The sequence below is a fragment of the Bos mutus genome, chromosome 1 (assembly GCF_027580195.1).
Source record: "Bos mutus isolate GX-2022 chromosome 1, NWIPB_WYAK_1.1, whole genome shotgun sequence".
NCBI lineage: Eukaryota > Metazoa > Chordata > Mammalia > Artiodactyla > Bovidae > Bos > Bos mutus.
Window position 1 is genome coordinate 23,757,737 of NC_091617.1, and position 25,539 is coordinate 23,783,275.

Genomic DNA, 25,539 nt, shown 5'->3' on the forward strand with positions numbered 1-25,539 from the left:
TAAGAGTCTCAGAATGTGCTTCACTTGTAATGAATAAAATGCAGTTTTGCCTGCTAAGATATGAAATTAGTGGTCACCAAACACTAGCATTGAAAACCCACAAGTACAGCTGTGCTATTTAAAGAAACACTCTTCCCTATAATACTGCAGCTACCACCAGCTTCAAAGCAGAAAATTATTGTATTACAGCAGTATATATTGCCTTCAGAAGAAAACTGAAAGTGTTTATTGTTAATACCCAAGTAATTAGATTTACCAAATGTGACTGTGTTATGACATATTTACCCTACTTTCTTTAAAAACATGATTAGAACTACAGAATTTCACTAATTATGTCAGGAGTTACAGGAGGGACTTCTAAATTATTTTGAAAACAGCTGTAAACCAAAGAGATCAAATTTGTCTACAGGCAGCTCTTCTAGAACAATTGATTTAAGGAACAGAGAAACATTTATATTGTGGTATAGTCAGAACTGACCTAAGGGGTTATAGATACAGTCTTAAGTTGTGGGAAAAAGTAAAATTCCATAATTGAAATTGAAAAAAATTCCAAACCAAGGAATAAAACATTAAAAGAGTCATGATGGCTTAAGTGTTTCAAGATTGTGACTACTATTGTTTGAGAAAGACCCCTCCTGTACATTGACTCCCCAATTCTTAGAGAAAATAAAATAACTAGTGTACTTTGTATAACGAGGCCTTCTTTATTTTATCTTGGTGCTTTATATCCAGAAAAATGTTTTCTAGTAAACCTATTTGTATTTCATCTTTCCTTCAGTTAAGTCACTCAGTTGTGTCCAACTCTTGGCGAACCCATGGACTGCAGCATGCCAGGCCTCCCCATCTATCACCAATTCCCCGGGTTCACCAAAACTCATGTCCATTGAGTTGGTAATGTCATCCAACCACTCATCCTCTGTCATCCACTTTTCCTTCTGCCTTCAATCTTTCCCAGCATCACGGTCTTTTGAAATGAGTCAGCATTTCTCATCAGGTGGCCAAAACATTGGACTTTCAGTTTCAACATCAGTCCTACCAATGAAACTCAGGACTGATCTCCTTGAGGACAGACTGCTTAAACCTCCTTGCAGTCCAAGGGACTGTCAAGAATCTTCTGCAACAACACAGTTCAAAAGCATAAATTCTGTGACACCTAGCTTTCTTTATAGTCCAATTCTCACATCCATACATGACTACTGGAAAAACCATAGCCTTGACTAAATGGACCTTTTTTGGCAAAGTAATGTCGCTGCTTCTTAATATGCTGTCTTGGTTAGTCATAGCTTTTCTTCCAAGGAGTAAGCGTCTTTTAATTTCATGGCTGCAATCACCATCTGCAGTGATTTCGAAGCCCCCAAAAATAAAGTCTGACACTGTTTCCACTGTTTCCCCAACTATTTGCCATGAAGTGATGGGACTGCATGCCATGCAGTTTTCTGAATGTTGAACTTTAAGCCAACTTTTTCACTCTCCTCTTTCACTTTCATCAAGAGGTTCTTTAGTTCTTCTTTACTTTTATCCATAAGGGTGGTGTCATCTGTGTATCTGAGGTTATTAATATTTCTCCCAGCAATCTTGATTCCACCTTGTGCTTCTTCCAGCCCAGCGTTTCTCATGATTTACTCTGCATATAAGTTAAATAAGCAGTGTGACAATATTCAGCCTTGATGTACTCCTTTTCTATTTGGAACCAGTCTGTTGTTCCATGTCCCGTTCTAACTGTTGCTTCCTGACCTGCATGCAGGTTTCTCAAGAGCAGGTCAGGTGGTCTGGTATTCCCATCTCTTTCAGAATTTTCCAGTTTATTGTGATCCACACAGTCGAAGGCTTTGGCATAGTCAGTAAAACAGAAATAGATGTTTTTCAGGAACTCTCTTGCTTTTTTGATGATCCAGTGGATGTTGGCAATTTGATCTCTGGTTCCATTGCTTTTTCTAAAACCAGCTTAAACATCTGGAATTCACTTCAGGTACTCTTGAAGCCTGGCTTAGAGAATTTTGAACATTACTTTACTAGCGTGTGAGCTGAGTGCAACTGTGCAGTAGTTTGAGCATTCTTTGGTATTACCTTCCTTAGGGATGGAATGACTACTGACCTTTTCCAGTCCTGTGGCCACTGCTGAGTTTTCCAAATTTGCTGGCATATTGAGTGCAGCACTTTCACAGCATTATATTTTAGGATTTGAAATAGCTCAACTGGAATTCCATCACCTCCACTAGCTTTGTTCGTAGTGATGCTTTCTAAGGCCCACTTCACATTCTAGGATGTCTGGCTCTAGGTGAGAGATCATACCATTGTGATTATCTGGGTCGTGCAGATCTTTTTTGTACAGTTCTTCTGCATTTTCTTGCCCCCTTTTCTTAATATTTTCTGCTTTTCTTAGGTCCAATTTCTCTCCTTTACTGAGCCCATCTTTCCATGAAACGTTCCCTTGGTATCTCTAATTTTTGAAGAGATCTCTAGTCTTTCCCTTTGTATTGTTTTCCTCTATTTGTTTGCACTGATCACTGAGGAAGGCTTTCTTATCTCTCCTTGCTATTTTTTGGAACTCTGCATTCAAATGAGTATATCTTTCCTTTTCTCCTTTGCTTTTTGCTTCTCTTCTTTCAGAGCTATTAGTAAGGCCTCCTGAGACAGCCATTTTCCTTTTTTCATTTATTTTTCTTGGGGATGGTCTTGATCCCTGTCTCCTGTACAGTGGCATGAACCTCTGTCCATAGTTCATTAGGCATTCTGTCTACCAGATCTAGTCCCTTAAATCTATTTGTCACTTCTACTGTATAATCATAAGGGATTTGATTTAGGTCATACCTAAAGAATATAATCAGAATTTGCCATTGATCAGGTGATGTCCATGTGTAGTCTCTTGTGTTTTTGGAAGAGGGTGTTTGCTATGACCAGTGTGTTCTCTTGGCAAAACTCTATTAGCCTTTGCCCTGCTTCATTCTGTACTCCAAGGCCAAATTTTCCTGTGACTCCAGGTGTTTCTTGACTTCCTACTTTTGCATTCCAGTCCCCTATAATGAAAAGGACAACCTTTTGGGATGTTAGTTCTAAAAGGTCTTGTAGGCCTTCATAGAACCGATCAACTTCAGCTTCTTCAGCATTACTGGTTGGGGCATAGACTTGGATTACTGTAATGTTGAATGGTTTGCCTTGGAAACGAACAGAGATCATTCTGTCATTTTTGAGATTGCATCCAAGTACTGCATTTCAGACTCCTTTTGTTGACCATGATGGCTATTCCATTTCTTCTAAGGGATTCCTGCCCACCGTAGTACATATAATGGTCATCTGAGTTAAATTCACCCATTCCAGTCCATTTTAGTTCGCTGATTCCTAGAATGTTGATGTTCACTCTTGCTATCTCCTGTTTGACCACTTTCAATTTGCCTTGATTCATGGACCTGACATTCCAGGTTCCTATGCAATATTGCTCTTTACAGCATCGGACCTTACTTCTATCACCAGTCACATCCACAGATGGGTATTCTTTTTGCTTTGGCTCCATCCCTTCATTATTTCTGGAGTTATTTCTCCACTGATCTCCAGTAGCATATTGGGCACCTACTGACCTGGGGAGTTCCTCTTTCAGTATCCTATCATTTTGCCTTTTCATACTGTTCATGGGGTTTTCAAGGCAAGAATACTGAAGTGGTTTGCCATTCCCTTCTCCAGTGGACCACATTCTGTCAGACCTCTCCACCATGACCCACCCATCTTGGGTGGCCCCACGGGCATGGCTTAGTTTCATCGAGTTAGACAAGGCTGTGGTCCTAGTGTGATTAGATTGACTAGTTTTCTGTGATTATGGTTTCAGTGTGTCTGCCCTCTGATGCCCTCTTGCAACACCTACCGTCTTACTTGGGTTTCTCTTACCTTGGATATTGGATATCTCTTCACGGCTGCTCCAGCAAAGCACAGCCGCTGCTTTTTACCTTGGATGAGGGGTATCTCCTCACCTCCGCCCCTCCTGACCTTGAACATGGAATAGCTCCTCTAGGCCCTCCTGCGCCCAGGCAGCCACCCCTTCTTGGACGTGGGGTAGCTCCTCTTATGGGATCACTGCTCCTTTCTACTGGATCCTGGTGTACAGTGATCTGTTTGTGCCCTCCAAGAGTGTATTTCCCCAGTCTGTGTCAGTTCTGGCGGCTCTATGGTCGGGTTAATGGCGACCTTCTTCAAGAGGGCTTATGCCATACCTAAGCCTGCTGCGCCCAGAGCCCCTGTCCCTGTGGCAGGCCACTGCTGACTCTTACCTCCACAGGCAACACTCAAACACGGTTCTGTCTCAGTCTCTGTAGGGTCCCTGGGTCTCACAATGTTTGTTTGCGCCCTCTTAAAGTCTCCGGCGGGAATGGGGTTTGATTCTAGATGTGAATTTACCCCTCCTACCATCTTGCTAGGGCTTCTCCTTTGCCCTTGAACATGGGATATCTCCTCACAGCTGCTCCAGCACCTACCGTCTTACTGGGGTTTCTCTGACCTTGGACGTGGGGTATCTCCTCTCGGCCACTCTTTTATGGTGTTTGTTCTTTTTAATATTTGCTGACTAGAAAATAACATCCTAGTTAAGTGGCAGCACCAGATGTAAAAATTGGAAGTGGGCATCCTAGTGTAGAAGGACACTAAACTCTTTAACACAATCTGCTGCTGCTGTTTCGTTGCTAATTCATGTCCAACACTTTTGTGACCCCATGGACTGTAGCCCTCCAGGCTCCTTTTTCTATGGGGTTTCCCAGGTAAGAATACTGGAGTAGATTGCCAAGTCCTTCTCCAGGGGACCTTCTCAGCCCAGGAATTGAACCTGCATCTCCTAGGCAGGCAGATTTACCACTGAACCACCTGGGAAGCCATGATGTCTTCATAAAAAATACTTTCTAGCAATTTACATATGTTAATTAACTTCTAGAGCTCCTGAAGACAAAAAAAACTAGAGTTGAAGTATATAAGTATATAATTTGAAGTATATAATTATAAGTTGAAGTATATAATTAAATTTCCAATTATGGGTAGCTTGAGATATCCATTATGCAGAATTTAACTGTCATTAAAAAACAACCCAAAAGTAAGAAAAATTTTCCCAATGATTTTTAAATGTTTAAAGAAATAATACATAAAAATGATTTTATATGCTACATTTCTTATAGATATTAGTAGTATTACAAATCTTAAATGAAATGCAGAGATGTCCTGCCCCCTCCTCCCAACACAGATATCCTCATGTAGACACACACCCAATTCTCATCTTTGAACATTTCTATAAGCCTGTTTTGCCTGTTCTTCTGGGATGCTCTCATATTTCTTTGTGTTTATTCTGCAATTTTACACATTTATTGACTTCTGATTTTGGAAGATGATGATTTGGCCTACTGATACCTTGTTCCCCAATATCTCACCAGCACTCACCCTCTTTTTGTCCTTTAGTATATTGACTTCAGAAACATTGATTATATTAATATCAATGACTTAAGTTATAATATTATAAATATGGACTGTGAGCTAAGTGTTATGCTGTTATAATAGCATTACTTTTCTGGCCTTATATTCGATCTTCTTTCAATTAACACATTATTGACCATAGACATATTAAGGCCAGAGGTGGTAGATTATGCAAAAATCTCCCCTATCAATAATGTGTTTATAATAAGTCCGTTTTTCCTTTTACTTGTGTTTACCTATACCTGTCATGAATTCTTGAAACTGAAACAAGAGATTCACATTTCTCTAAATTCTATTTAGCTATTAAGTCCACTCTTGCTGCACCCTTCCTGGAGGCCTTAGACTTTCTACTCTGTCCAACCAGGGTGGATGCTATTTAGATCTACCCCAGAAACTTCATTCTGACATTCATCTCCCCTTTCCTCTGCTGCTGGATTCCCTGTTTCCTGCATCCCATATTTGTATTTTTTTCTTACTTAACTCTTGTATTCAGAACAGTATTTTTCTCCAGATTTCTCCTTGACTGGAGCCTACAGCATGTTCCAGACTGAACTGTCTCTATTCTATCCAAAACAATGGATACTTTGGCTGGTTATAGAATTCCAGTTTTAAAAAATATTTTTGCTTAGAATATTAAAGTTGTCGCTTAACTATCATTTTGTTTCCACTGTTACTCTTGAGAAGTCTACTGTACTTTTGATTCCTATGTGATCATTTTTCTTTTCTTTTTCTTTCAGCTTTACTCAGTACTTTGTCTTTATCCCATGGTTCTGAAATGTTTCAATACCGTGCCTCGGTTTGGCACTTTTTTCTCTTACTAGTTAGACACTTGCTGCTGCTGCTGCTAAGTCGCTGCAGTCGTGTCCGACTCTGTACGACCCCACAAATGGCAGCCCACCAGGCTCCCCCGTCCCTGGGATTCTCCAAGCAAGAACACTGGAGTGGGTTGCCATTTCCTTCTCCAATACATGATTGTGAAAAGTGAAAGTGAAGTCGCTCAGTCGTGTCTGACTCTTACCCCATGGACTGCAGCCTACCAGGCTCCTCTGTCCATGGGATTTTCCAGGCAAGAGTACTGGAGTGGGGTGCCATTGCCTTCTCCGAGTTAGACACTTAGTGAGCATCTTATCTAAAAATGCTGTATTCAAACAACTCAGTGAAATACACGGTTCATTTTTTTTCTGTTCTATTTTTCTGTCAAGCATAAATTCATTAATTAGATGTTAAATCTCCTAGCTCTTTTTCTGAATTATTTCTTATTTAGAGCATCTTGTTCTTATTTCATGGATTTTTAACTTCTCTTGCATTTCAGGATTTTACTAATATTCTTTTCTGAATAAAATCTTCTCATAATGTACCTTAGGATATATCTATGCTTTATTGATAATGTGTGCCCTTCATTTAAGAATTCAAAACATAAGGTGTTATCGAAATCAATATAATTGCTAAAGATAAAATCTAGTTCTTTTAAATAATATTAACTTGCAAACCTTAAAACAACAAAATATTTATTTGTTCACTTATTTAACAAATATCTCTTGAACACCTACTATGTGCCAAGCTCTAAATGTTTAAATAGAGTAGAAAAATGAATAGACAGGTCCCCTGCTCCCACCATGACTCTCGTATCAGCAATAACATGAAACTTTCCCTCTAAAATATGGTGAGAAAGGCATTTATTTTTTCCCTCTGAGAACATTTACCCATGTTTGTTTTTGCTTCACAGGATGGTTTCTCTCAGACAAAGAAAATTCTTGGCAAGAAAAGAAATTAGTGCAGCCAGGATTTATTTAATCACAGTCAGGCAGACTGATCGTTATCATCCAGTCTGTTTTGGAAGGGCACAGTAATTCACATTCAATGGCTCTCCTAACCCCTGCCCCTCATACATACCTATTCAAATAACACTAGGACTAGCTTTCTGACTTCCTCCTTTAATGGGCACAACTGGGTGGTGGATCCTCTTGGGTCAGCTGAAGTTGAGATAAGATTTACAAGCAGTGGTTAGGTCTCATGTGCTTTTACTGCATAGCTTTAGTCTTAGAGAACTTGAAGAACTCTACCTATCTAATTATTGTCATAATGCTGCTTTTATAATGTCAAACAAAGCTCATTTTTAAATTGTTAAGGTTGTCCTAGTAATAGCTGTCACAGCACAGCCTTTGCCAATTTTATAGTCCTATTCACTGACTGAATACAGTTGAAAAGAGAAATTCTCTGGGCACTTAATTTCCTTCAATGTAGCGTGTAAGTAAGAAACTTTAGATATATTATGCAACCACATTTCAGATTTATGATTTGGGGGTTAAATTGAATCTTTGCTTTTTGAATATTATTGACGTAAGTACAAGGAGACTTGGTGTTTGATTTTATTACAGTTGCATACAAAGTTGGATTTTTCCACAATGCCAGTTTGTTACTAAATTGACCTGACTACTTGAGAGCTGTATTTTACATAGTACCACAGTGCCAAACAAGACTACTGTCTCAAGAGAGATTAACCTTGTAAGCAAGTTATGCAGGTGAATCAAATCCAGTTAATCTCACATAAAAAAAAAGTTAATTGCATTGGCAAAGACATTGTCTCTGATCACTCTATGGCTGTATAATTAGGAATCAAGCCATTCAGAGGAACTCTAATCTAATTGATAAGCAGTCAGCAAATAGCCCTTGAGATTTCTCCCCCTATGTTTTAATATGTGATCAGACATAAGGTGATAATATGGAAAAATCATTGACCTTATTTTGACATGTGTTAAAATTAGGTTTGCTTGTTAGACAGTAGTTCAAGATTTTTCATGTATATTTATTTTAGTTCAGATCTTCATAGAATACAAATTTCATGGGGTATTAATGAGTATTGAATGAGGTCAGTTATCAACCTGATGTTTCTCTTATCATTTTACTTTCTAATCCTTCTAAATACATTTATTTGCAAATGATTTTGACACAAAACTCCAAGATAATTCCTTGTAGTTTTTGTAACGTGTGTCTGAAAGAGGTATGACTTTGTGTTGGGCATATGATAACAGTAGAACCTGCAAAGGCAAAGCATTTAAAATACGTTTCTACCTGTACAACTTCTTTAGTCTTTAATATTCGTGTTTGAGTCTTAAATTTTCTAGAAATAAAGCCTAGTTAAGGAAACTGAAAACAGTTCTTACCATTTAAATAAATGGTAAGCAAAACTACAGTTTTTAACATGCTGTTCTTTGTAGGCAGTTAAAATTACAAAATAAAAGTGAACTTAGTATAAAGAGCAGAAAACAATTGATACAACAAATAACACAATTTAGAGATAATTGTCACAAAATGTATTATGGAAATTCTCAGAACAGTCTTTTTTTAAAGTTGTGACCAAATTCCAACGAATTAGTAAATTTTGATATTACTTTGTTGTAAGGCACACCCTCAATATACTCAGGTATAAACCTTTTCTAATGTGCCATGTATATGCAGATGACATTCTTCTGGGTTATTCTTTGTGTTAATGGGCACAATAAAGGACAGAAACAGTACGGACCTAACAGAAGCAGAGGATATTAAGAAAAGATGGCAGGAATACATAGAAGAACTATACAAACAATATCTTAATGATCTAGATAACCACAATGGTGTGATCACTCACCTAGAGCCAGACATCCTGGAATCTGAAGTTAGATGGGCCTTAGGAAGCATCACTGCAAACAAAACTAGTGGAGGTGATGGAATTCCAGCTGAGCTATTTCAAGTCCTAAAAGGTGGTGCTGTTTAAGTGTTCGCTCAATATACCAGCAAATTTGGAAAAGTCAGCAGTGGCCACGGGACTGGAAAAGGTCAGTTTTCATTCCAATCCCAAAGAAAGACAATGCCAAAGAATGTTCAAGCTACTGCACAATTGCATTTATCTCACATGCTAGCAAAGTAATGCTCAAAATTCTCCAAGCCAGGTCTCCACAGTATGTGAACCAAGAACTTCCCGACGTTCAAGCTGGATTTAGAAAAGACAGAGGAACCAGAGATCAAATTGCCAACATCTGTTGGATCCTGGAAAAATCAAGAGAGTTCCAGAAAACATCTACCTCTGCTTTATTGACTAAGCCAAAGCCTTTGACTGTGTGGATCACAACAAACTCTGGAAAATTCTTAAAGACATGGTAATACTGGGTCACCTTACCTGCCTCCTGAGAAATCTGTATGCAGGTCAAGAAGCAATAGTTAGAACTGGACATGGAACAACAGACTGGTTCCAAACAGGGAAAGGAGTACGTCAAGGCTGTGTATTGTCATCCTGCTTATTTAACTTTTGTGACAATATGTCATGCAAAATGCCGGGCTGGATGAAGTACAAGCTGGAATCAAGATTGCCGGGAGAAATATCAATAACCTCAGATATGCAGATGACACCACCCTTATGGCAGAAAGTAAAGAGGAACTAAAGAGCCTCCTGATGAAATAACAGAGTGAAAAAGTTGGCTTAAAACTCAACATTCAGAAAACTAAGATCATGGCATCTGGTCACATGACTCCATGGAAAATAAATGGGAAAACAATGGAAACAGCAACAGACTTTATTTTGGGGGCTCCAAAATCACTGCAGATGGTAACTGCCGCCATGAAATTAAAAGACACTTGCTTCTTGGAAGAAAAGCTCTGACAAACCTAGTGTTAAAAAGCAGCGACATTACTTTGCTGACAGAGTTCCATCTAGTCAAAGCTATTGTTTTTCCATTAGTCATGTATGGATGTGAGAGTTGGGCTATAAAGAAAGCTGAGTGCTGAAGAATTGATGCTTTTGAACTGTTGTGTTGGAGAAGACTCTTGAGAGTTCCTTGGACAGCAAGGAGATCCAACCAGTCCATCCTAAAGGAAATCAGTCCTGAATATTTATTGGAAGGACTAATGCTGAAGCTGAAGCTCCAATACATTGGCCACCTGATGTGAAGAACTGATTCATTAGAAAAGACCCTGATGCTGAGAAAGATTGTAGGCTGGAGGAGAAGGGGATGACAGAGGATGAGAAGGTTGGATGGCATCACCGACTCAATGGACACGAGTTTGAACAAGCTCCAGGAGTTGGTGAGGACCAGGAAGCCTGACGTGCTACAGTCCATGGGGTTGCAAAGAGTCGGCCATGAGTGAGTGACTGAACTGAACTGAACTGATTGCTGATTCTTTGCATTGCCCCCCCCTTTTTTTTAATAAATTGAATTGCATTTTCCACTACAAACAATGTTAGACTTCCAAAAATTCTATGCCAAATGCTGTTCTTTGGTTATCTAGTTGCTAGGCAACTAAACTCTACTTGAGGGCAGAAAAGAATTACGATCATTGCAAAGTTCGCCACCCCTTCTGAGTTCATCAGAACATCAGCAGGAAATCCCCTGTCTTTCTTCCTTCTTGAAATTATAAATCATGTGCTTCCATGTATCTCCATACAAAACAGTGGGACTTACAACAAGTATGGTAACCAAAAAAGTCCTCAAGGACCTTAATGGTATACCCTGAACAAAGAGACAAGTTTATTTTTGTGACAAGTCTAATGTAAAGTTTGTTGTTTGAATTAATTATACTCACATGTTGCAATTCTATGACTGCTGCTACTGCTGCTGCTAAGTCGCTTCAGTCGTGTCCAACTCTGTGCGACCCCTTAGACGGCAGCCCACGAGGCTCCCCCATCCCTGGGATTCTCCAGGCAAGAACACTGGAGTGGGTTGCCATTTCCTTCTCCAATGCATGAAAGTGAAAAGTGAAAGTGAAGTCGCTCAGTCATGTCCGACTCTGTGCAACCCCATAGACAGCAGCCCACCAAGTTCCTCCATCCATGGGATTTTCCAGGCAAGAGTACTGGAGTGGGGTGCCATTGCCTTCTCCAAATTTCACGACTGGTAGCATGTTAATGGAAGCATACAAAAACTTTGCTGAAAATATCCATATGTATTTTAATGGAACTAATCTATATACTCTTATGAAATTTATTTTGTAATCAGCATCATGCCATGAAAATTTTCCATGTTAGAGAGGTAGATAAATAGATAGTATTAATATCTCAACATATGAATTTGCCACAGTTTATACTAAAATCCCCAAATTTGCAATACTGGACGCATTGCTGCCATGATTTTCTGTGGTTCTTATCTTTTGTTACAGTTATCTATGATCAAAGTTACTGTTCTGTATTATTTGTATTGTGGAATGTCTGCAAGTAATGAGTATTTTGGTTCTTCTCCAAAACTTACACTTTCCTTCTTTTTCTTTTTGATCACTAAAGTCAGCGTGTCCTTTTTGTTACCGATTGTAATAGGTGTGACTTTAGTATATTACTTTAAAAAAGTAATTTTTGCATTTATTTTCTGATAAAATGTCTTCATCATTCATGAGAAGTTTCTTATGATTCCTTCTTTATTTAGAAGTTTTAATCCAACAGGTTCTCTATGTCTATAGATGTGAGCATATTTATTTTCTCTATAAATAGTAATATGTTTACCATATTAATTAAGAATGCATTTGACTTCAAGCAACAGAAGGCTAACAATGGCTTAAGTGTTGAGGGGTCCATTTTTCCCTCATCTTTCACATCTTTCTTCACATCTCACCATCTCACCATTTCTGAGATAAAAAGATCTAAACATTCACGGATCCATACCTTACCTGCCATTTTGTTCCACTGTGCTAAATGGATATTGGAGAATCTTCCTAAACTTTTCCTTCCACATCTGATTGATCAACCATTTCTGGTATCTCTTCATTCTATGCCTTTTCCACATCCCTTGAACCACTGTGTCAGTTCTAAACTGAAATAATTTATTACAATAAATATTTTAACCTTCACTGTTTTGTATTCTCTTCTAATTCATCTCCCACAGATCTGTCAACACGATCCTTTTCACATGGTTATTAGAAATGATGCTTCCTTACTTTAAATGTTGCAACATCTCTCTATTGCCTAAAGTGCGGAACTCACATTCTTTGACATGGCATACAAGGCCTGTCACAGGCTTACCATTTACCAACTAAGTAACTTCATCTCTCTCCACTTTTCTGTTGAAACCAAGCTGCTGTCTCTTCACCAGCTACCACACTCAAAGTCTGGCATAGGGGAAGTTGCATTAACACACACTGAATGAAGGGGTGAATGAAGGAAAGACTTCTCTTAGTTTGCTCATCATATGCCAAGTTTTAGGACAACTCCCCCTTTAAAATCAGAGGGAGCCAGAAGGAAATTGATGATTTCTCAATCATTAGTGATATCTACAGTACCCTGGCTCTCCTTTAATATTGGGTTATTACAGCTTTTAAATGAACTGACTGAATATCCCTAAGTGATAGTGGAAAAAAAAAAATCAATCCTACTTTCTATGCCAACTCTTTTTTTTTCTACTAATATTCCACTTTCAAAAGAAGATACTGATCCTATTGCCTATTATATACTGCCAAAAAATAGCTATTGTTTTTGACAATATTGTTTTAACAATATTGTTGTTAATATTGTTAATAACAATATTAACTATGCCAGAACTAAAATACTTGACTAGTGCACGTAGTGGTCAGTCGTCTAAGGACAACACTAATTAATTCTATCCAACTTGCAGATTTCTTCTGTTGTCAGCAGGGCACACTTACAGCTAATTGATTCTGACCACCTAAAATCTTTTGAAGCAAACTTTCCCCAAGTGTTTTGGATTATTTCTAAATCCTGCATTTAAAAGCTCTTCATGATAAATTCCCATGAGCCTTGTTTTATGTCTTGGGAATTTGGGACCCCAGTGTACAAATACTTGAGTATGTGCAGGTCTGTGTTTAAAGAAATTGATCACAACTGTCTACTTCACTGTGGCGAGATGAAGTTATCTTCCTTTTGAATACCAATGATGGTTGACTTTATTGCAATAAAATATCCTTTTGTAGTTTACACATTTGTTTTATAAATATAGGTCTAAATATACTCAATAAAATCATATACATCCAGTCTATACTCAACATATGCTGAATATGTTTCAATTTTTGTGCCACTGTATTCACATTTTTAAATTGATTTGAAACTAAAGTTCTAAGAGACTAAATATGGCCATATGGTCAGATAAATTGTGTCCACTCCCTATGGATTTAATTTTTCTTTTACTTGACCTCTTTTTCTACTTCAATAAGTAGCAGTACTGTACTTGCCTATGATTGAGAGACCTGGGCCAATAAAAAATTAAATGGTAATTTTCTGTGTATCAGGTTATTATAAAAAACAAAGGAAACTAGACAAAGCATTGAAGTATTTTTAGATGCATAAATCTACATTTTGTTTTATACTTCTCTTCAGTAGTGATATTCTTAAAGATAGGGATTTCTTTTGTCCATGCTTTATTTAGATGAGTGCTGGAATCCAAATTAACAGTGCTAGGTACAGATTAACAGCAAAAGACCAAAGAACAGAAACACTAAATCAGAATATTAGAGAATTAAGCAAGCATATATTACATTTTTAAAAATGGACAAATATCTGGAGCATGTAGGAGAAAAATTAGAAGTAGCCTTAGAAAATTATATATGACAGTAAATAGTTTACAATAATTACTAATGATATTGGTTTTTTATTTAAGAAAAATTAGTTTGACAGATTTTTTTGCAGACATAGAAAAAAACCAAGTAGACAGTTTTCCACATATGAAGTGAAAACATTCATGGAAGTGTTAAGTGTTGTAAGTGTGAAGTTGCTTAGTCGTGTCCAACTCTGAGACCCCATGGACTCTAGCCTACCAGGCTCCTCCAGCCATGGGATTCTTCAGGCAAGAGTACTAGAGTGGGTTGCCATTTCCTTATCCAGGAGATCTTCCCGACCCAGAGATCGAACCCGGGTCTCCTGCATTGCAGGCGGACGCTTTACCCTCTGAGCCACCAGGGAAGCCCATGGAAGTATTAGGTCCTTATCAAATGGATAACTTTAGTAAAAAAATTTAGGAAATATATGCTTATGTTGAGAACACAACTCTTTTGTTTTCTCTAGCCTCGTTGATGGAATATTAATATTTGTTTCCTTTTTAATATTTCCACTGGTTTCAACTTTCAGTTTTCTCCAATCTGAGTCATTGTAATAGATGAAAATAATCTTTTTCATCTCTTTTCTTTTTTTCTGTGGGATTCAATGTTCAGATTTTTATGACAAGACCCACATGATTTAGCTCAGAAATTCACAGAAGAATCAGTTTTATTTTCCAGCCGATAGTATGGATTTATATACAAACTTTAGCTATTTATGTGTTCCAGAATATTTCATTTTATACAGTTACGTTAATAGGTTCCACGAAGCCTTATCAAGACAGTTGAGCTATAAAATTAGGTACTTATGTGCCAAAAATAAACCACATGTTTTTTATGCTTTTTTCAAAATGCACTTAAAATATGGACAACATTCATTTCATTTTTCTTTTTTTTTTTCTTCCCTAAGAACGACCCACATTTCTCAGGAGGCCAATTAACCAAGTGGTACTGGAGGAAGAAGCTGTAGAGTTCCGTTGTCAGGTCCAGGGAGATCCTCAGCCAACTGTGCGGTGGAAAAAGGATGATGCAGACTTGCCGAGAGGAAGGTAAGAATGTCATAGGTATGGAAAATTGTTAGATGACCATTGAATAATTAGATAAGAAAAAGACAGCATTAGTTGTACCACCAAACACTCATATTTTGGTGCATTATTTTCACACATGACTTTTACATTTGCAAGCGAAGTATCTGCTGTTTATATACTGAAGTCATCTAGGCTGTTGATGTTACTCTTTCATTGAATTTTCACAAAAATGCCTGACCCTTCACTCCATCTGCAATCCCCGACTATCAAGGATTCCTGAAGAACGAACTCTCTCTCATGCCCTATCCAGGTCTTCCATTGTATTCCTGCTGAATTCCTAACGACCCACCCACCCCAACTATATCCTTCAACTACTGCTCTATTGCCAAAGCTGCAGAAAGCTGCTGGGTATAGTGGATCATAGGGTCTGTGACGAAACAGAGATTGAATTCAATACAAAAATGAAAAGGCATATCACTAGCCACAGAGGGAATTTTCATTTAAGGACTCCCTGTCACTTTCTCATTTGTCATCTCTTCATGGAGAACTCTTCCAACTCTTTTCTGTTCTTTTTATCACAAAACCCAGTCTCTCATCTCTCGATGATAAGCCCAGAAATGTTTGTAATCTTTTCTGAAAATAAATATAAAACATTTTTGTAGTCTAAATTCTCCCAGGACCTTGACTTTTATGATCAAATAAATCAGCCACGTTTTTTTATTCTTATGTAACAAGTGAGTTTAGCTATAAATTTGTTTGGCCTTCCTCCTAGTCCTGCCTTCTGAAACTACAGGCATCACACCTACTATAATCATGATCTGCAAAACATTTCATGTCCTGCTTTTTTGCTAATTTTCTTTCCTAAAAAAGAAATTAGGTTTCATTCAACTGTCTGAGTATAAACATACTTTCACAGAAAAGAAATTGCCTTTTTTTGTGCTTTCACTGACACTGCTATTGTTTCTTTTCTGAATGTATACATTCATTTCAAAATCTCAATTTTATATATCCCTAGGTCTATGACATTATACTTTCTAAAATCACATCATCAACAGCACTGACTTGAAATGGACCAAACATTTTAAATAGTGAGAGGTTCCTTTGCAATCTACTATAGGAATGAGCGGAGAAGGCAATGGCACCCCACTCTAGTACTCTTGCCTGGAAAATCCCATGGACAGAGGAGCCTGGTAGGCTGCAGTCCATGGGGTCGCTAAGAGTCAGACACAACTGAAGCGACTTAGCAGCAGCAGCAGCAGCAGCATAGGAATGAGACAAGTGAACATTTTAATTTGCTTAGCTTTCAGCATAAATAGTAGAGAAATAGACTCTATGTTTCGTTTTTCATTTTGCTGTCAGATATCTTCCTGACACCAGGCCTTCCCTGGTGGCTGAGGTGGTAAAGAATCTGCCTGCAATGTGGGAGACCTGGGTTTGATCCCTGGGTTGGGAAGATCTTCTGGAGAGGGCGTGGCAACCCACTCCAGTATTCTTGCCTGGAGAATCCCATGGACAGAGGAGCCTGGTGAGCTACAGTCCATGAGATTGGACACGACTGAGCGACTAAGCAAAGCACAGTCAGATATCTAGTTTTAAAGGAATGCTGCTAGGAGAGGTTTGTTGCACGTGAAGCTCCTCAAACTTTCCCAGTGGAGAAGCCTGTTGAAAAGCAAGTAGAGGTGATTGATGAATTTGAGTTGCTGGAGTCCATTTTCTACAGATACACTAACTTTCCACAAATTTGACGGTACTTTGTGTATAATTTTAAAATGTTGATGTAAGACTAAGAGATTAATAATATTGTAAAATGAGCATAAACAAAGACTAATTTTCAATTACTAGAAAAAAACAGCATGTCCATACAAAATCTCTCATTTAGGGATACTTTTGGATTCACAGAGAAAATTCAAAGAGATAGTTCAGAAAGTCCCCATATTGTTATCTTATACAACTGTGACAGATCTATAACTCATAATAGACAAATGCAGATACATGAAAATGAAAGTTTATATGCATTATTTTGAATTCACCAGCCTTCCTTTTCCTCCAGGATCCTATCTGGGGTACTTTGGTTGGATGTTATAGGATATTGTCTTAAGTTGTCACGTTTTCCCAGTCTCCTCTGTTCTATGACAGGTTCTCAGTCTCTTCTTGTTTTATGACCTTAAGCTGTTCTGGCCAGGTGTCCTAAGAATGTTTCCAAACCTGGATGTGTCAAGTGTTTTCTCATAATTAGACTGGCTTTCTGGGACTTTAGGAAGAAAAGCTACAAGGAGTGCTATTTTTGTCACATGATTACCCAGGTTTACATAATATTCACATTACGTCCTTGATATTTTTTTTTGAAGGGTGTTTATTTTTTTGATTTTTTTATTTATTTTTTTTTTATTTTATTTTTAAACTTTACATAATTGTATTAGTTTTGCCAAATATCGAAATGAATCCGCCACGGGTATACCTGCGTTCCCCATCCTGAACCCTCCACCCTCCTCCCTCCCCTCCCCTCCCTCTGGGTCGTCCCAGTGCACCAGCCCCAAGCATCCAGTACCATGCATTGAACCTGGACTGGCGACTCGTTTCAAACATGATATTATACATGTTTCAATGCTATTTTCCCAAATCTCCCCACCCTCTCCCTCTCCCACAGAGTCCATAGACTGATCTATACATCAGTGTCCTTGATATTTTTAATCATCAAATAGGATCCCATGGACAAAAGTTGAAAAAATAGAAAGTTGTAAGGGTGTATTACATTTTAATGGGTCTATATGTTTGAATTCAGTGAAAATATAGCTTAAGCCTAGTTTGATTTGTTCCCAGATTGCTCTAGGTGTTAGGTCATAAACCTGACAACTGTATTTGCCACAATGTTCTCCAAATGTTGCCCTATTCATTTGTTTCAGAGCTCAAAATGATACATGTAAATCAAATAACAGCATTAAAGCTGCATTTTATGAACGTCTGATATAAAAACCTCTAAAGGCAAAGTTGAGATTTTTGAAATCATACCTCTACTAACTTCCCTTGAAACAGTTTGTAGGTTTGTACTCTATATTCTTCTATTACTGGCATGAGATGACTACAGTGCTTTGTGTGACCAGCTAAATATTTTTAAAGTATTAGGCAAATGGAAATGCTGTGTAAGCTTTAAAATTGTATGTTAGAAAGGCTTAAAGCAAGGATCAGTGCAATGTAGAAATTGAGGTCAGTATTTTTATCATGATAGAAGCCATGTATTTTTCTTGAAATCTCAATCTTTAAATGGTATTTCAAAGAAGCTTATTCATTCTTAGCTTTGTATGCATTAGCATAAGCTTCACTTTTGCATAATGAGGGGGAGGGAGACCTCTTTACTTGGTGACGAATAACAGTAATGACTTTTAACAACCCATAGCCTAAATCAACAACATTGATTCTATTACATTATTTAGGTCTCAGACTAGGGAGATGGCCATTGTTCTTGTGTAAGCAATTGTGTGGAGTGGTGTGGAGGATGACATTTCTTTGGCTTAACATTTAATGTAATTTGAATGAGGTTTATGTAGTAGTTCATGCTTAAAACATTTATAGTAAAGCTTTATAGGGCAGCTGCATAGCCTGTAATTACTATGTAAGTAATATGTGACTATTTTTCTTTTGGAGACAAGAAAAGCTTTTCAGTTCAAGTTTAAATTTATGAAATGCTATAATAGCTATTTAAACTTTCAACACAGACAAAGAAATCTGTACCAACCTTTCAGTAACCAGAGATGAATTAACAGAGTAGTTTTTTTTTCTTTGCTGTGAAAATAAAGTAGTACCCCTGTACCTCTTTCTTTGATTTAGCCCTAAATTTCTGACCTTTCTCAGTAACTATCATTAATGAAATTACAGTTTACCATTGATGAGTTATACGAAAGACAATTTTTGCTTTAATATTTCAGTGAGGTTAGTTAATAGTAATCCCCATGTATAACAATAACCTTGATACCCAACCAGGGAAAAGTTATTTATCTGGACATTTTCCATATGACAGAGACAATTGGAAGGACCCTTCATTTTATGTAAGTAGTGAAAAGTGTCAAAGCATTTGTTGCTCAGTCATGTTTGATTCTTTGGGACCCATGGACTATAGCCCACCAGCCTCATCTGTCAATGGAATTCTCCAGGTTAGAATACTGGAGTGGGTAGCCATTCCCTTCTCCAGGGATTCTTCCCAACCGAAGGATCAAACCCAGCTCTCCTGCATTGCAGGAGGATTCTTTACCATCTGAGGATTCTTTACTGTCTAAGCGATTAAAATGTTAATTGCTTGTGTTATCTCTGTGCTCAATGTACAGTGAGGCCAAGCAAACCAAAACATGAGAGATAGGATAGGACCAGAGAAAGTTTTTCTTCAGGGCCTTGCAAGGCTCATGCCTTAAAAAGCCTGGACCTCTTGCAGGGGTTTCTGCAAAGCACTTTAAAAATCCAGGTGAAGAAGGGTAGTTATCATCTTCCATTTGGTGGCAGTTTTAGCATCTGTGAAACAACTCATGAACTGTGCATTACTTGGTACTTACCTTGGTACTTCAGAGAGGAACTAAAGCATAGGATATGGAAGAAGATATCCCTGGAAAGCACTACAGGGTCCTGTTCAGCCACACTTGCAGAAACATCCTAAGACTACTGTTTTCACAGTTGAAAGTTTCAGGAAGAAAAAGGAGGTCATTGCCTTTTTTGTGATTGTGCTGAGTATCAATATCTTTTTCTCCAGAGACTCTCAATATATATGTGCTCAACTAAGCTGACACCACCTCAATTTATTAGGCACAAGAATTCTACACGCCACTGTGAAAATAAAGTGGGTAGGGAGAACAGAATGAGGAAATAAATGGAAAGATGTTCTGTAGTTCATAATGAGTATGTGTTTTAAAAGCACAGTTTTTTTCCAAAGTGTAATTTAGATTGTAGAAGAAATACTTTTAAGTTTTGCCTATGTTGTTAAGTTCCTATTGTATTTATAATGCCCACTGATAGTCTGTAAAAAGCAAGTCACTATAAAGCAAAGTAAGTATACTGTTTTGATTTTTTTTTTTATTTTATGTTAATCAAACTGAGTGATGTAGCAAAGTATTCACATACTGAAACATTAATGAAAGTTAAAACCGAGGTAGTTCTAGTGTCTTTCTTGGGTGCTGCATCTTTTTCTTCCAGGCAAACCTGGAGCTTTTTGCTAATTAGTACTCTTGGTGATCAGATTCCTTCAATACATCTTTTCACAAAGTGTTTCTTGTGATAGAAATTGCCCATATTGGGGAATGTTCCATTTTCTGTCATGGTCCATCATAGCATAGGAATAGTGTATGTTTTGTAATGTAAAAAATATACATATGCTGAAGCTTTATGAGAAATAGCATGTATTAATATAAAAGAAACATAATGCTATATATTCACAACCAAAGACATAACAATAAAATTGATATATACCAAGAGTTTAATATTTGTGAAGAGAATAAAAATGCCTCTTCACTGAATTTGAGTAAGAAGTAGTTTGATTAATTAACTAAGTTTTCTTAGCTAGGCTTGTCATTAGAGCTTGTATTTCAGATAATTATTAAGCAAGCTTTTAAAGAATGGTAAACAGGATATTTAACATCTTGCATCAGTCATATATCAGTATATCACTACTAGTTAGTTCCAAGATTTTTTAATTCATTTTTATTTACTTTCAACAATGACTCTAGAGTGACACTAACTTCCTCAATAAGAATCTAGAGTAGAGAAAGGAATGTTCATAGTATCAATTATTTTTGTCACATTAAAAAAAAATGTCATTTGCTTTCTTATGTATGCCTGAGAATTCTAAATGCAGTTGATGGCTTGCCTATAGTGGTTATAATTCATGAATATTTCATAATAGAAAAGGGACTAGAGAAAAAGAGTTTAAAGATATATAATGCAAAATTCTATGTTTTCCTGAACCCAGTGACAAATTCCTTTCTCTAAAGTGTGTGTCTATTTTCAGAGAGACTTTGAGTTCTTAGTTCCATGAAATGTGAGATTCACATAAATACATAATTCCTTAAGAAAAGGAACTGTATAGAACCACTTATAATTCCCCTTTTGTGGCATTTTTACAGTCAGTGGCTCCTTTCGCTTAGCCCTGGAGAATGTTCTTATATTAATTGTTTGGAAGCTCCATTGTTTAGAGCATGTGCTTCTGGGATGCAGAGATGCTGAACAGGTGCTAAGCTACCCTGCTGAGGAGATCAGCCTTCTTCACATACAGTGTGTGTTTCAAGGACATGTGGTAATTTGGGCTAATGATAAATAACCATGCTGATTAGGCTGGCTGGTCAAGATTGGTCAATTAAAGTAGTTCTCAAAAAGAAAAAGGACAAAAAATACTGAAAGCAAGAGAAAAGCAATGTTAATAAATATTGTTCGTAGCTTTTGTTAAAAAAAAAAAAAGACTAATCCCTAAGATTCAGAAATACAAGGAAAAGTGTAAATTAGAATTCTATGATTTTTCAGCTATACAGATGTCTTTGCCATTTCTGCTTGGAAAAAAAAGAAGAATTAGAACTGTCTGGACCATTATTGTGGGATCTTTTAATACAGCTACCAGTAACATAAAGAATATTTAGGTCATTGTCAGGGATGTTGGATTTTAGCCTTGTTCTGACACTGTTTGATCATTTATCCCTTCAGTTATACTCACATGTTCTGGAACTGATGTTCAACAGATTTCTCTACCACTAACTAGGAGTGTGACCTTGAAGAAGCTATTTAAACTCTTTGTGTTTTATATCCTAGAGATATAGATGAGCAATGTAATGGGACTAATGATTGACCTATGCTTTGATCATTTGTACAGGGTGAATAATTATGCTATCCATTCTACCTCAAAGGGTTATTAAAATGATATAACTAATTCAGAGTACTGGAAACATTGTACAGGAGGTTCATGTAACAGGTATCTCTGTTTTAGAAATCCAACTGATTGATGATGTTTATTATGTAGATAACTACAAAGAAAATACAGTTAATTAAAAAAAAATACATAAAATGATTTCATTGAATAATTATACAGTCTCCACTCTCTCACTGATTGATTTCCACAGAAACACATAAAATACTATTGATTTAAGATATATCACATTTGCTTTTAAGTTGTATAGATTTATTTATAACTTTTACCATCCAATTTGCCAAGCTTACAAGTTGCCATCCTTTCTCTACCTTTGGGAGACTATACATGGTTCAGATATTATATTCTAGGCCCAGTGCAATTAGACATCTGATGCAAATTCTCACATTACCTGGTACCATTTGTCTGCTAATAATAAGGAAACCACCATTGTTTACAGTCTTTGTAGGAAGATTATGTAATGATAAAAGCAAGACTTACTATTTGCCATACATTCTTCTAAATGATTTTTGTATATATTAATTTCATTATTTTAAACCATATTGTCCCAGCATAATAACACTCCCATTTGAGGGATATGTCATAAGAAGTTAAAGTTGTTTCCTAAGACACACATTGATATGTGTGTCTTGACGCGACAGCACTTGACTTAGAATCTCTCCAACATGAAACCTGTATTTTAAACTAATGAACTCTAATTATGTGATTATGAATTGTTTATGGAATTCAGCTGCTTACAAATTTTACATTCTAGGTAAAATCTTAGGTAATTGGTTAGAATCACTGTATTATGAATGACTTTATAGGAATGCTATATACATTACTGTTGAGGGTAGCTTTTAGACCAGGTAGCTTTTAGACCAGTTTCATAACCCACATGTAAAATGTCCTGGTGCTTTGAAAATCTAAACTTGGACCAAGTCAAGGTTTCCTCCTTGGAAGCTGAAAATACAGATTTTACTTATAAATAGAATTAATTAGCAATTTTCAAAGGGAGGCGAACATGATACCTCTTTCTGTGTTTTCATCAAATAGGTGCTAATATTTGCTGTTAACACAAAACTAATTGCCACCTAGGGTGGGGAGTGCAAGTTGTCTCATCCTGTGACCACAGTGGCCCATCTGTTGTAAATTTCTGCTCAAGGACAATGCAGGAACTGGCTTGCAATTTGGGTTCTGGCCAGTGGTCAGCTAACAAGCTGGGGCATCCTTAGAAGAAGAAATGCCTTGAAGTCAGAGAAGCTCTGCTGTCCATTAACTGGCAGCTCCTGTGATGTGTGAGGGCAGAGCCAAGACCAGGCGCCAGTTTGCAGGGCAAAAGGATCTGCCTGACTGCCACCTGTCATTGGCATGTGAGTGCTGTCCCACCAGGAGCCACAGCAGGTGCGCTGCTTCCATCAAAGTGTGGCATGTTAGAGCATTCAGCTAGGCTGAGGTCGGGACCTTAGCCCAAACAGGAGGACACGGCCAGAGGCGTACCAGGAGGTAGTCATCACATCATGCCGTATCCCAAGGGTGGATATACTGGACACACTATTAGAGACACTCTTTCTCATCATACCTGGGCTGTTACTTTAATAAAATGTAAAAAGAAAAGAGTCTATAATTGACTTTATCAATACAGATCCTTGCCTTTAGAAGACAATTTGTGGTTAGAATTACTTAGATGAGTTAATCACTCCATGGGCTTTTCAAATTCAGATATATTTCTGGTTGTTTTTTGCTGCCATTGTTCTTATTCTTAGGAAACTGAATTGTAATGTGGAGCTGTAAGGTAAACTAGAATTTAGGAGATGAACATTCTTACCTTAGCTCTGTCATAATTCATCAAGTTATTTTAAGCAATGTATATTACGTGTATGAGTACCACAGTCCACATTTGCAAAATGTGTAGGTTGCCCTGGATGACCTCTGCAGAACTCTTATATTCTGAAATGGTCTGACTCCATGAATAGCAACAATGCAAAACAATTTGGAAAGTATGCTAATACTTTTATGTAGGAAAAATTCCCTAAGATTTGAAATGAATGAGCCTAAAAAAATATTAAAATCAATTTTATACCCATTATCAATGATGCCTACTTTTTATGTTTTGCATGTATCTTCTCAGATTTCTATGTATAAATGCACTTTTTTTAATCCAAATTTGTTTTTGACCCTGCCTGAATTCTTATCTACATAGTCTATTTAAAAACTTTATTTAAAGAGTTTATTAGACTTTATTTAAAAAGCCTAGTACTGATTTAAAAGAGTTGCTTTTAATTACATTTTCCTTTCTCATAAATATAATAATAATAAATTATATTTACTTACTGTTTATTCTATATCAGGCCTACTTTAGGCATTTTATGTTAATACACTTACCTTCGGGACGTGATATAAATATTGTTATTCTCCCAATATTGCAAATGAGAAAAATGAGGCCTAATGAGGATCAAGGATTTCTGGCTCTAAAATCTATACTCTTGACCACTACTTTGGGGTACTGGATGGGAACAACTTTTGTCCATTTTCCATTGGGACTGAAGATTAGAAAAATAGAGCTTGGTAAATGCTTGAAGCATTTGGAAGTGTCACTTTCATTAGAGTCACAAAATATATCTGTACATAACAAAGATTTTATACTCTTCATTATAACTGGTACTCATAAGCAATAATTTCACTATATCAAATAAATAAATTTATCTTCAAAAAATTTACTGTTTTCTACCACCAATTGAAAGTTATAGCTATCTTTATTCTCATAAGAATATTTTAAATTAATATATCCATGTTCTTCTGAACAATGTATCTAGGGAAAAATTTAGTAACAAGAAGCACATCAGAAGCTGAAGAAACGCTTGCCAGGTGAATTAAATAGCATGAGTAAAGAATAAATACTAGAACTATGAATTTTTCTTGGGCATGAAAATATAACTCATCTTTGCATTCTTGCTGCTAAGTCACTTCAGTCGTGTCCGATTCTGTGCAACCCCATAGATGACAGCCCACCAGGCTCCCCCGTTCCTGGGATTCTCCAGGCAGTAACACTGGAGTGGGTTGCCATTTCCTTCTCCAATGCATGAAAGTGAAAAGTGAAAGTGAAGTCGCTCAGTCATGTCCGACCCTCAGCGACCCCATGGATTGCAGCCTTCCATGCTCCTCCGTCCATGGGATTTTCCAGGCAAGAGTACTGGAGTGGGGTGCCATTGCCTTCTCCGTTGCATTCTTAGGCCACTTTTGAATTTACCAAGAGTATTTTTGAATATTTTCTTGATAATATTTGATTATCAACAGTTTCATGGGCAGTTATGAATTGAAAGGCTGAACTGTGTTCCAGATTTTATATTTCCTACAAACATACATGTCTGTAGGAAAGCATATATAAACACATGTTTATATATCTATATATATGCATGTGTGCTCAGGTACTTCATTGTGTCCAACTCTTTGCAACCCTATGACTGCAGCCCACCAGGCGCCTCTGTCCATGGGATTCTAAAGACGAGAATACTGGAGTGGGTTGCCATGCTCCAGGAGATCTTCCCAACCCAGGGGTCAAACCTGCATCTCTACATTGCAGGCAGATTCTTTACCTTTGAGCCACCAGGGAATCCCATATATATATATTTTACTTCTTATAATTGTCCCTTTGGGAAGGTTGCTGCTTGACTTAGATATTCAAGTTAACTA

General features: G+C 37.2%; 1 protein-coding gene across 9 annotated transcripts in view; it reads left to right on the plus strand.

Annotated features, from left to right (window-relative positions):
- ROBO2 (roundabout guidance receptor 2) overlaps window positions 1-25,539 on the plus strand; it is a 665,412-nt gene that overhangs the window by 477,243 nt on the left and 162,630 nt on the right. For all 9 annotated transcript variants that reach the window (XM_070367751.1, XM_070367755.1, XM_070367758.1 and 6 more), the window contains exon 5: window positions 14,858-14,996. In XM_070367751.1, coding sequence (XP_070223852.1) covers window positions 14,858-14,996 — 139 coding nt within the window. The remainder of the gene's footprint in view (window positions 1-14,857; window positions 14,997-25,539) is intronic.